This window comes from Pelecanus crispus, chromosome 4 (assembly GCF_030463565.1).
Source record: "Pelecanus crispus isolate bPelCri1 chromosome 4, bPelCri1.pri, whole genome shotgun sequence".
Lineage (NCBI taxonomy): Eukaryota > Metazoa > Chordata > Aves > Pelecaniformes > Pelecanidae > Pelecanus > Pelecanus crispus.
In genome coordinates, this window is record NC_134646.1 from 17,564,082 (window position 1) to 17,577,533 (window position 13,452).

The window sequence follows — 13,452 nt, forward strand, 5'->3', positions numbered from 1 at the left end:
ATACATGGCTAGTTGTGTCAGTTCCTGACTGGAGTAGATAAAGGAGGCAGGTATAAATTTGACAAAAATTTGATGAAAACCATGTAAGAGTGTGTCTTACATTAACATTTGACTCTCTTAGTGGAGGGATATTCCTGAAATTTCACTGAGGCATGGTGTGTGCCTTATTTGTGTATTTCTTCAGCAGTACACAAAGTACAATGCAACAGTGAGTGAACTTGCTGGGTGCACGGGGAGGCTTATGCCTCAGAAAAATGAGGAGAGATGTGGTGATTTATTTACAGGGGAGTTGAGAGGAATTAATAAAATGGCCGTGTTGGGAAGAGAGAAACCAGGGAAGAGAGATAGAAGCAGGCTGACATGGGGCTTTGGTGTATATAGGGCAGTCTTACTATTGATTAGCCAGATGTCCTAGGAGACCCACTTCATAGTCTTTTTCTATGGCTGCCCTTCATTCAGTACATGTATATATCATTAAAAGCTTTGCTGACAACTCAGGCAATTCCTATGTTGCATGGTTTATAGGATGCATCGAAATGGCTTGGCTTTTTGAAATGCATGCATTACTGATGTGCGTATCAGTGCTTTACTTTTTTTAATGGCATTTGTTGTTATGCCCCTTTAGCTGCTGACAGATTTCTAGCACAGAGCAGCAAAGCGAAGCACGTCTTAAGACAAAACTGTCTTAAAGCTAATTTGACTTATCCTCTTAAAGCATAGCAGTCACTGTTCTGCCTGAAGATTATAGTCTCAGTATTTAAGAGTATAACAGTAAGTCTGGCCCTTTCACCTAACCCTTCCTCCATTCCTTTTTGTAATTTAGTGTAGAAGCATTTGGTATTACCACATGGGCAAAGACTATGTGTTAATCACTTAGAGTATCCCTCTGTAGCCTTTCTTTAATGTATTTTAATAAAGGTTTCTGTTACCCAGTTCTTGGAAGTTTTACAGTTTAATGAGGGCACATGTACCTTAAATAATAACCTAATGAAATAATACATATATGCTAGAAAGTTAAATATTTATGTACAAATGAATGGCAGCTAAAATGTAACTGTTCACCATCAATATGGTGTTGGCATTTCAACAAAGCTGAGCTAAAAGTCAGCTGCAGCTAATAAGGCTGCATTTTTAAATATTTGATGCTCTGTGGAAACTTGTGAAGTGTCTTACCAATAAGTGAATTTTTTTTTAATTGCCTTTCTTGCCAGTCAGAGTGAGCACAAGTATGGGATGAGTACAATAGCATTCTGGGCATTTACAGCAGTTATTTGAGTTACAGAGTAAAGCTTACAGTACCAGCAATGTGGTTTTCAACAATAACATTTTCTTCCTTAGTTTGACTGGAGAGATGATTTCCCCCTTTTCTAAGGGAAGACACTGCTAACCCACTCTCTCTGTTTGGGCAGGCACCTTTTCAATGCTATTAAAGCAGTGCACAAGTACCTGCTCTGATGTATTTGGCTTGGATTCCATAGAAAAGAAGCTCGAAGAAGCGTTATTGGAATGTTACTAAAAATTTAGCCTCATGATTCAAAACAACGTATGTTATCTAGTAAAAGGGACTTGCTGCTGCCATTTAAAAGTAAATGAATGAGCTGTGTTGTAAAGGAACGAATCCTAGTCTGGAGAAAATTATCTTATTGCTTGCCACTTGTATGCTATGCATGTGTCATTTTGAAGCTGTCTGCAAAATGTCTTTGAAACTTCATTAGCTGTATTCTGTGTGCAGGCAGATAACCAAGTGGAGCAGAACAGAAAACACTTCTATGAGCTGTCCCTTGAGTATGTATGCAAGTTGCAAGAGATACAGGAGCGGAAGAAATTTGAGTGTGTGGAACCTGTAAGTACCAGTGAATTCAGCCTACCCTGTCATTCATAAGGGGTGGAGAAGGAATGCAATTGGACAAAAGCCAAGGAGCTCTGTTTTCTGGGAAAATGTATGCAACTGTGTGACTTAACAGAATTTAAAGCACTCTTGTGACATCTGTGCAAATTCCTAGTACAGATACACTTAACCAGGCATCTCAAAGCTTACCTCAGTAATTACAGTTTATTTGGATCCATTGATGTTGATTTTCAGAAAATGTGTGAAACCCTGTGCTGTACTGCAAAAACCTCGATTTATGGTGTGAGTTAGGATAGAGGATTCAAGATGATATTGGGGTCAGACTTCTTGTTTTTTTTAACCACTGAAATGTTATTCCTGACTAATGTAAGGAATTTCATTTTCAATATGAAGGTTGCACTTAGAGGCCTGTTAGTAAAGAAGTGCAGATATAAAATAATTCAGAGGGTGCTGCTGGCTAAAAAGCTCATTATCAGGTAGTCTGATATGTTTGATTTCAATTGCAATTGAATCTGTGCAGAAATCAAGGGGTTCCACTGAATCTCAGTGAAAACCATACATGTACTGACCGGACTTACTTAAATCTCCAAGAAGAGCTCACTCTAAAATTTTTTGAAATGTGCATTAGCTTTGTGGTATAAATGCAACTTTATGAAACAACAAGAGAACAGTAAGGGTAATACTGAAATAAAGGGAGGATGGATTGCAGACGTGACTTCCATTCACTCATGCTCTGAAGTCTGTGTTTTGGGGCCAAGTCTGTCCTTTTATTCTGATACAATTATTTTAATGTAATAATGAAAAAAAGTCCCACATGACCCTAATCAAAGTAGTGGTCATTATGCAGTTAATGAGAGCTGTATATTTTAATATAGCTTATTCCTGTATGAAAAAATTGCTAAAATCCTTAAATGGGAAAAAATTGCTTTAAAAAATTGCTTTAAATATGTTAGCATTATTCAAGGAATGGGAAAATGCTGTGAAAAATGCTTAGGTAGCATTTTGTTGTTGTTGATGTGTTGGTGGGGTTTTTTTGGTGGTTTGTTTTTTATTTTCTAGTTTTTAATTTTTTTTTTTTTTAAATCCTCAGTAGTTTGGGATTCAGTTCTTGGGTTTCAAACCATTTGAAGTTTCCTCAGAGCCAGACTAGAGAAATGAATGTTCAGATTATGTTTTTGAAACATGTCCCTTTCTCTTTTCTGAAAGCTCCCTCTGGATGGGACTGAACTTTATGTTGTTCAATTTGTATTTGATGTTTTCACTAGGGTGGTAAACTGAAATTATTTAGTACCAAACTCTTACCCCTTTCCCCTTCATAATACTTTAAATCTATGTGGTTTTGCATTTTTGAAAATGGTTTATTTGCACATGACTTCAGGCTTTATTAAATACGTTCTTCGGTTTGCTCTCTTTTAATAGAGTTGTTCTTTCCTGTGTCACTCTGTTCTTTCCACCAACCTGAACCAAACAGGAGAGGTGGACAGTACTGCACCTCACCCTGTTTCCAATATAGTATAACTTGTTCATTCTTTTAAATTGAAACACTGAAGTCAGAAACTGCAACATGGATCATTTGCTGGTTCTGATAGGGGGTCAGATCTGCATACAAAAGGCAGTGATGGCTAAAGTTACTGGAGGGAGAGCTTCCTTCTTCGAACAAACCAGCTGACTCTGTTATGAAAGTCACCTCAGCGTGGTCATTAGCAGGGAGGGGAATGACCAGGGAGATGGTGACTAAAAGACAGAATGATCATTACTTCCTTGTGGACGAATATTTATTCCAGACATCATTGGTATCAGAGCAGCTGTAGGAAAACATTACATAGGAAAGTTTGGTAGATAGGCAATATACATTGCCTATAGTCAAATTTAAAGTAGAGTTCAGTTGTGAAATTCCAGAAACAGGACCACCCAAAAATGTCTATGTACATAGCTGATCGTTTGGATCTAAGTAGGTATTCATAAATTGTAGGCATTAGTGGAAATTTGTTTAAAAATAATCATTTTGTCATCTCTGATCTTTCCGAAAAGGCTACATGCAGCAATCATATTCTGGTAAATGGAATTTTTCATTCTAACAAGTATTTTGTTTTTATTTCAGGTGCTATCTTTTTTTCAGGGTTTGTTCACTTTCTATCATCAGGGCTATGAACTTGCTAAAGACTTCAATCATTACAAAATGGCTCTGCAGATAAATATACAAAATGTAAGTTGAGATTGATATCTATGCCTTTTCTAATTTTAAAAATAAAATCGCACACTTGTCACCCTATATAGTATCTGTATTGCCAATACTTACCTCGGTGCCAGTGCATTGCCTGTGAACTTTGGGGATATAGTGCCATCTCCTGGCTAATCAACCACATCGCCGAACAAATCATTGCCAATTCCAGTGAGTTCTTATTTCATCATTTCTAATACTCCTCTAAAAAACAACCACCAGGTAAAAGGCCCCCACTCCTTTTTGCAGTGTTTTGTAGATACATAACACAAAGATTATAATGAAAGAGTTTAAAAACAAATTAAGTCTGTTAAAATGCATACAAGGCTGGAAAATCCAGAGGAGGGGTAATGAAATGCCAGGGTTCTCAGTGTTTTAGGTTTGTTTGAAATGGTGTATGTGGTGATCATTGCTTGGTAGGGCTATATTATCTGTAACTAAGAGAAGGGAAAAAAAACCAGCTGGGCTTATCAGCATTGTTTTTGGCATCTCTGCCAGCAGTGTGACTTGGAGTTTCTGTATGTCTCGAAGCAGCCCTTTTAGGCAAAAACATCCCTGTTGGTTTGGGGTGCAGAACTGTATAAGGAGACTTGGCGTTAGCACCCATGATGTATTTGACAGGACGGTGTGTTCCTTCAAGAGCAGGCTAACTGGGGCCCACCACTAGTTAGTGTTCCCTCACACCAAACTGCCCAGTGTGATCTGCTCAGGACCGGGAGAGCAGCAGGCAAGGTGACAGGCTGAAGCAGTGGGACTGACAGAGTCACTAGTCAGATGATCTGTTTCCTTTCTTGAGATTTGTTGAAGAATAAACTCACTCAGAGGATGTTGGATGTGCCAGAGGCCTGTTTTAGGGAACAAACTATACACCTTACTGCAAACATGCAATTCATGGTGGTGCATCTGTTCTGTTGACCTCTAAGGGCACCTGGAATTAAGACACAGAAACTACTTCTCAGAGGTTGCAATCTATTTTTAGAAATGGTTTAACTAGCAGGGAGATGGAAAGGCGGAAGAGAGGATTACAGTTGCTGTAATACATAGTGACATGATTCATGTGTCATGAAACCATTCCTTTAATGTTATTCCCATATGTTTAAGTCTCAAGTTTCCTCTTGAGCTGTTGTTTGGTTTGGGTAGGGGAACTGAGTAGTGGTAACTTCATAAGCAGACTTCATGGCAGAATTCAGTGTTTCTGGAGGAAATTTCAGGACAGATTTGCTGCTTCTGTGTTCTTAGCTGAACTGAATGAGGAGCAGCATGGAGCCGCAGTGGATAGAGGGGAGCTGATGCAAGACGAGCAAGAAATGAGACATGAGAGGGAAGCTATGATACAGTTTTGAAGAGCTGGGTTTCGGATTACAGATGGAAAAGAGCCAGTGAAGTGGTCTGAAGAAGTGATGAGCAATAAGAAAGCAAGCTAATCTCAACAGCTTTATTTTCAATTGATTGAATGGTATTATAGTGTGCCCCAGGAAATCTAAAAGAGATTGAGCATTACAGCTCAAGTTTTATGAATAGATAGAAAGAATGACCTGGATTTCAAAAAGCTGTAGAGAGAAAGGAGGCAAGGCTTAACAACTATCTGAGGTAAGAGGAGAATAGAAGGAAGCATCTGAAAAGATCATGAGAGGGCATTACACATTCTCCACTATGATGAAGATGAACAGAACATGCCAAAGGAAAAATGAACTAGGGCTTGGCTGCGGTACAGCTGAGCTGCTGGCAGAACACTGGATTGACACGTTGGAAATTGAAGGGTACACGATTCAGTACGGAGAGCCTGGCTGGATATGAAGAGTGATTTGAGAGTTGCCGGCATAGCTGTAGTAATGGCCTTCCTTTTCATTCAGGTCGTCTTTACTTTGAGAGTTACGCTGTGGATTTCCTCTCCATACCCTGCCCCAGACCCTGCATTCCCCTCATTCCCCCCCCACCCCCCCAAATGAAAGAAAGAAAAATACCTACCCCGGCCTTGTAGCCCAAGCTCCAGTAAGCTGGTTCTTCCAACAGTCTTATTCTCTTGCAAAAATCCCGCGTCTCCCACTAGATTCCCCCACACTCCCAGGGCTTTCCTGTTGTTATCTCAGTTCTGTGCCCAATCCCATACAAGAATCCTTGCAGCCTTCACCACGCTCTCCTGCCCTGCAAGCAAACCTGGCCTTCCCTGGGAAGAGGAGGCATAGCCACGCTGGTGCAGCGGCTGTGGTCGACCCCTGGTTAAGCTCAGTTTTGTCACAGCACAAAGGGAGATACACATTTTCTTGAGGTTTTTGGAGCCTATGGTGCTTCATCCTTCCATTCCCATGGTGCATTTCACACACTTGGATTTGTGCACAGCTAAGGCAAAGATCCTGGCAGGATCATTTAAAGCAGCTAACCTCAGAGTGATCAGTGCTCAGGGAGGTTTAGGTATGAGCAGTCTGTCACTATCATTTTTTTTTGCCAATGTCCTGAGTACAGAGTATATTTTTTAACGCAGCTTTTCTAGGAAATTATGAAAAGGACCTTAGAAAATTGTTTGGAGCCTTAGAAAGGAGTTTAAGTGCAGGGTCTAACTTCAAAATTTGCAGGCATATGTGACCTGAAATTGAGATGATGGATATAGGGAGGGTTCAGAGCAGTTGTTTTAGAGGTAAGGTGGCATTTGTTCTTAGTCATCACCTAAAGAATATTTTCAGCTTTCCTCTATAAAACATAGCAGTATGGGTGGCTGCCCTGACCAGCTTGCATGGACTGTGTTTGTGCCCATGAATAAACTCCTTCCAAGCATAAATCTGGAATTTGCATGTACAGATGGCCAGTCAGGAGCATAGTGTTAACTGTCTATGTACAAGAATGGATACTTGTTTATATTCATGAAATATTTGTCAGTGTATGCAACTCCATGCTTGTCCTGGGGGAAAAAAATAAAAAAAGGTGAGGCAGCAATTTCAGAAGATCATCCATTTTCAGAAAAATAAAGGTGCTCTCAAAAAACAAGAAGACACAACTGGAATTATGTGCTTTCTTCAAAACACATGTACCAGCTGGGGAAAATACCAGCTTGGAATTTAAACGTATGTTTTCAGTTTGTGCATTTTGGGCAAGTGGGTATATGGAGAAAACTAGGTATTACTGTGATTGTTTTGGTTTTGTTGTTTGCTCATTGGCCAATTGTCAGTGTTTTTCAGACCAAACTGAAGAGTTTCTTGTGTCAGGTGTGAGCTGCTCTGTTATTTTGTGTAGTCCTATTGTATAATTTGTGAATGGTGTGGTTACTTTCTGATTATTTTTACTAATATTCTAATACGTATTTCTCTTGTGGCTGCTTGCAAACTTTGGAATGAGTGATATTCAGGAATAATAATCAACTGGACTTTGTTTTGTTTGGTGGTTGTGGTGTATGTGTCGTTGTCGCCCGCCCCCCCCCCCCCCCCCCCCCGCGCTTCTGCTTATGTGTGATCAAAACATTTGGTATGTGTATACATTGTTGGTGACCTTGTCACTTTTTTCTCAATAACCACAGAAAATCCTTTCCTTCCTGACAACTAGTAAGAATCTCATGACTTAAGCCAACACCTGTAGTAATATTTTTCTAAGGAAACTTGGATATTCAAATCCAAAGTAATTTTGCACTCAGTATTTCACTTCTTTCTGAATGGGTCAGTGCATTGTTTTAGAAATCTATTCTGGCAATCTTTGTGTGCTTTCCACAGTTACAACAGCTAATATAACTCCTGTCTGCTAGGAAGAGTAAGTCAGTCTTTCTTCCACGCTCACTACTAATGGGTTTTTGCTGTCTTGTTTTAGACACGAAATCGTTTTGAAGGAACAAGGTCAGAGGTAGAGGAGCTCATGAACAAGATCAGAAGAAATCCTCAGGAACATAAAAGAGCAAATCACTTTACGATGGAAGGCTACCTCTATGTACAGGAAAAAAGTAAGGTGTATTTTTGTATTCCTACAGTGCCTGTATTGTGCATACAGGCTAATCTTGTTTTTACAGGTAACATGAAGAAGAGTCTTCTGAGTAAATGTTCAAAGTCTCTAATGGCAGTAATACCGTGGCTCATAAAAAGAGCATGGTGCTGAAGGAGTGACAGTTCTTAGCAAAGGTGACTGAATTTGGGGAGGTTTTATTTTACCAAAGGATGTATTTCATGTTATTTTTAATCCCTTATTAATAACCTCCCCTAGAACTGTCCAACATTTGTTGTCAGACAACAACATGAGATGTCAAATTAGCCTCTGAAAATTGGGGTAGTTTAGTATGCTGAAATTGACTGTCATTTCCTTGGTTCAGTGATATGCTTTCATTACCTAATGGTGGACATAGGGTCAAATAAAGCAGGCTATACGCTAGGTAGCTGGTGTTGAAAATCTTGCTGTGAAGGTGCCTGTCACACAAATCATATCCTGTCAATACTTTGATCAATTATAAATCTTTCGCACTCTAGTAAAAAAGCTGAGTAAGATACAGAGCTCTTACCGCTCAAGGAATGACCCACAGAGTAATTTATATTTGTTTTTTTTAAAAGCATTTTGCATAAATCATATTTTTTTCTATGTGTGCCCTTATAGAAAGCTTGTTTGCTTATTCTGATGAGAGATTTTACTTTTATGATATTTAATTGATTACTGTTTAAGTAAAGACTTCTGTAAAATGTTTCACAAATTGAAGTCTCTAAAAACACTCTTGATGTTTGGTAACATTGGTGTTACAGTGTTCAGAAATAAGTTTTAAGAGAACTAGCAGTAAAAAATAAGACAGATCATTATTGCGTGAGATCAGTTCACTGGTCTTGCTCATCGTGAGCTTTAGAATCAGCTGAAAGGATTTGGAAGAGGCGGGTATGCCTGAAGCTGAGTTGGGGAGGAGCAGGGCAGTGAGACCTTCCAGGTTAGGAGCAGTGAAATCCTGTCAGCTTGAGCCACTTATGAAGGGCTTCCCTGTTGCTCTGGGGCAGAGTCCTTCAAAAAAGAAGATTCCTTTGCAGACCTTTCTTTAAAAAAAGTAAATTATAAAAGTGAGGAGTTACAGAGGATCAGAATCCAAATTTTAACAGTTAACATTATGGTGCAAATCTCAGTAATACTGTATGCAGTAGGCTGGGCTCTTAAGTGTATTTTATGTAGGGTGTGTGCTGATGAATAGTTAGGAGTGAGTTTTGGTGTCAGAAAATGTGATCAGGCCTTAATCAGTAGATAATGTAGAGCTTGCAACACAGGCGTGTTAATCTGCAGTTATTTAGTTTCACGTTATCAAGTATAAAACTACGTTTCCATGTTCTGCTTAATTAAAGTTTCCAAGGGATATTTATTTTATAGGGAAAATGATTTTGTCTGTAGTAGTGAGACAAAGAGGCGTTAATAATTCTTTCCATTTGTCATTCAGCATAAATGTGAAATACTACATACATCAGTTTTTAAAATAGTAAGCACTGGTTGACATTTGTATTACCTTATACAAAAGTTCTTAATTCGTACTTTTGTTTTGATACTGCATTATTAGGAATTAAGTAGGACTCTTAAGTATCATTCTGGAAAGCAGCAGCAGAAAATGCACAAACTGGAAAAAGTACATACTATTTAATGCTCCCATTTTATGTAGGGCCTGCTCCCTTTGGTTCCAGTTGGGTGAAGCACTATTGCACGTATAGGAAAGAGACAAAGAAGTTCACCATGATTCCATTTGAGCACAGATCAGGAGGGAAAGTTGTAAGTATATTTTTACATTCTACTCTTATACTTGCCCTGTCTATAGATCAGAGGATGTGTCAGATAAGATGTGTCAAGTACATTCCCTCTCTACCTCCTTGCCCCTTTTTTTTCTTCTTTCTTCATGCAATTCAGGCTGCCATTTAAGGACATTAACCTGAAGTAATGGATGGATTAATAGATAAGAATTCTGTAGACTTTTCAGTTGCTTCCTTTTAGAAGACCAGAGAACATGGTACAGATAACATGCAGTGTTTCACCATTTAGAATCTGGTTTACCCATGAGGCATTTAACTTGTTAAAGTAGAAATTGGGAAAATATAATAGACTTAGAAATTTCTTTTTTACATGCTCTACTCAGATTTTTCTTTCAGAGATCTAAGTGCTAGAAGAGGGACTAAAAAAGAGGATTTTAATATGAATATAATTTGTACTGACAACTGAATGTAATTTCAGGTATCTTTGATACCATCTGAAATATTCAAGACCCAAGACTCTGTTGATCTTTAAATGGCTTTAATTCCTATTGAAATAGTTGGGAATTGAGGGCACTCAGCACCTTCAGAGATGATGCATTAAATGAATGCATTAATATGGATGAAATGCATTTTGTTGCAAGGAAAAAGGATATCTGAAGCTGGAAAATAATGCTTGAGTCAATATTCCTGTAAATACAGCACCTTGCCCTATCTTCAAATTTGGTTAGAAAATCGTGTTGTTGGAATTTTATCAGGGTGTTATATCCCATTAGTTTGAGCAGAGGGGAGATGGCTCTCATAATTTTGAGGGCTGTGTATATTTACAAATATATTCAATTTGGAAGAATCTTTCAAAAGCTCTGGAAAATCTGCCATACTGAAAATTAGTGGCACTTGGCTTCCTTAATCATTTCAGTACTTCTGTGAATTTTTTATGCTGATTTACTCTAATTGTAATAAGTCATTTTATTTAATACAGTATGTGTGTAAGCATTCAGCATTCTAAAACACTTATGAAGCCATTTTTGCTGCATTAAAAGGTCTCCCATTGTGAAACCCACAATGCAATTACTCCTTCAGTGGCAACCTCCTGTGTCTGGAGATGTTGACTAAGACAAGAAATAATTAAAATGTACCATTAATCCTGATTAAATTCAGTACAACTCATGCAGCATTCACAGATGAGTTTACTAGATTTGTGAATACTTAAGGGTAAAATATGATCCTTGTGTTGGTTGGTCTTGAAAGACTGGTACCATAAGACAGCTTACAGACAGTGAAGAACGCTTACTTTGTTCTAGTTACTGTAGCAATACCCTTTACTACAGAAACTGCTGTGTCTGACATAAAATGGGAGAAGTCTTTTACACTCATTGTGTGCTTATATTGTAACGTGCAAAATCTTTATAGCAAAATATTTTTCTTAGTTTAAATTAGTGTGGTACTGTGTCGTGCTGTAAAGTACCACCTAAAATGGACTCAATATTTTTGCATTTATGTCCCGTAAATGACCATGGAATTCATGTGCTGTTGTGCAGAGACCTGAATGGCAACCATGAGTGAATTCTTTTGCAAGTGTCAGTTTTCAGTATAGAGTTTGACATTGTTTTAAAGTAAACTTACCTTACTTGGTTTGTATAGCTGGCTTACTGAAGCTTTCAATTACTGGGTCAAGCATGTAAAAACTTTCTTTTCACAGGGTGATGAGGAACTCTTCGTCCTTACGTATTGTACCAAAAGAAATATAGATACTATAGACAGGCGATTCTGTTTTGACTTAGAAGCTTCAGACAGGTAAGCTCATGAAACACACTAGAAAGGACTCTTTCTAAGTAGTAGTTAACATTAGTATTACTGTTGTGTTTTCTTCTGTTTTCAGTGCTCGTTCAGACTGCCAGTGGGAAATAGTCACTGGAGGAGCAGGCAAGCGCTGCCATAGCTCACTGGATTTTACCTCAGTTGTGTGTAGCAGAAGCAGGGAGGATCTAAACTGAAACGTAGACCTTGTCTGAGCTCACATAAAAGAAAAGAATAGAAAAAGTTAGAGAAACTATTATGAATTGCTGTTATCGTAGTGAAGAAACATGGCTTAAATGTGTCTGAGGGTTTGTGCTGGATTATCAGATTGCAAATAAGATGATTGGGATTTAGAGACTTTTTGTGGCTAGTGTAAACATCCAGTGCATCTTGAACATTATTGCCACTGCCTTTTGAAACACCACCATTTTGTTGCTTTATTTCAAAAGAGAAGAATTGCTTATTTATTTTGCTAAAAGGATCTTAAAAATATGATAAATATTGCTTTTGGTCAGCATTGTCTTCCTTCGTTTATGAAGGTGAGAGAATCCAACTTAATAGGGTACTGCAAATAAATATGGCTGTGGTAATGCCACGTTCTTTTGGTGCAGATTGTACCTGTGCAGAACAGGATCATATCTAGCATAAATTAGTGGACTGTTGCTGGGTTTTTGCATCCACCCCTTCTGATCTTTTTTTAATCAATACATTTGCTCCTTACTTACACCAATTGATTACATTCTTATTTATAATGTAGTATGTCTTCAAGTTTTATAGGTTTTTGTTTTTTTCCAATCAAATTCATAGTGCCCTTCACTTTAAATGCAGTGTGGCCAGTGCTGTCAGGCCCCTCTGTTCTATGATTGTTAGTGGTCTGCAAATATATCTGTGATAAGGACCATATGCATGTGCACAGTCTTAGGTCAGAGGATATGCCTAGCTTGCGTGGCCACTCAGACCGGCCTGCTTGAGGCATGCCCGTTTCTGTAACAAGCAATGGGTAAAGGAATGCGAAACTATCACTGCATCTGAAAACTTCCAGCTTACATGACAGATGACAAGATACTCATTTACAGCTCAGGTGGCACTTGTGACAAGTCTGCAGCATGGTTTGAACTTGCATTTTTGATTTGAGGAGGATGTGGCTTAACTATTCTAACACTGTGTCCCAACAGTAGGAAAGTGAGTAAAGATCTAAACTCCTGGCATCAGCTCCTCTTGGGTCATTGTATTGGTCAGTAAGAATAACAGATTTCAAACTGAGTCTCATAAAGTTGCTAAAAAAGTACCGTGAGAAATGTCAGTCTGCCTCCCTCTGTGTGTCGTCCCTGCTCAATAGGGTATCTGGAGTTTGAGCAGAGATGGATGGAGAGCAGTGTTTCCTTGATCCTGCAAAACATTTTTTCATTCTCTTCTCTGGTAAAAGTGGGAAAAATCTAATCCATCTTTCTGTCCAGATATAATAGACACAAGTGGCCCACTGTGACCTTGATATCAGACATTTTTCTTTTAATAATATATGTGTGTAGTACTGAGATGTTCCCATGGAGATTAGTTCTGTGCTGCAGGCCATTAGCTTGTTTCCTTGGTATCAGTTCAGGGCACACTTATCCCTCAGCTTGTCCAAGTTAAAAAATAAGATACAGATTGACGGCTGGCCATGGGGTTTTCTTTGTTCCTGTGCTATGGTAGGAGGCAAGATTGTAAAATTTTAGGAAGGACTTTTCAGTAGCAAACGTTCAGCCTTGTGCATTAATTGAGCACAGTTTAGAGCTGGCTGAATATTTATGGATTTTTCTGTTAAAAAGAAAGCTGAGATTGATTCTTTTTTTCTTTAAATTCTGATACTTAATGACTATAACCACTGAGGGTGCTAGGATCCCTGGCTAAGTCTCTGGAAAGTGATG

General features: G+C 38.5%; 1 protein-coding gene across 5 annotated transcripts in view; it reads left to right on the forward strand.

The window, feature by feature from the left end:
• The window catches only part of ARHGAP10 (Rho GTPase activating protein 10), a 160,324-nt gene that overhangs the window by 62,712 nt on the left and 84,160 nt on the right, over positions 1-13,452 (forward strand). For all 5 annotated transcript variants that reach the window (XM_075709175.1, XM_075709180.1, XM_075709176.1 and 2 more), the window contains 5 exons: positions 1,733-1,843; positions 3,951-4,055; positions 7,863-7,992; positions 9,664-9,770; positions 11,448-11,542. In XM_075709175.1, coding sequence (XP_075565290.1) covers positions 1,733-1,843; positions 3,951-4,055; positions 7,863-7,992; positions 9,664-9,770; positions 11,448-11,542 — 548 coding nt within the window. The remainder of the gene's footprint in view (positions 1-1,732; positions 1,844-3,950; positions 4,056-7,862; positions 7,993-9,663; positions 9,771-11,447; positions 11,543-13,452) is intronic.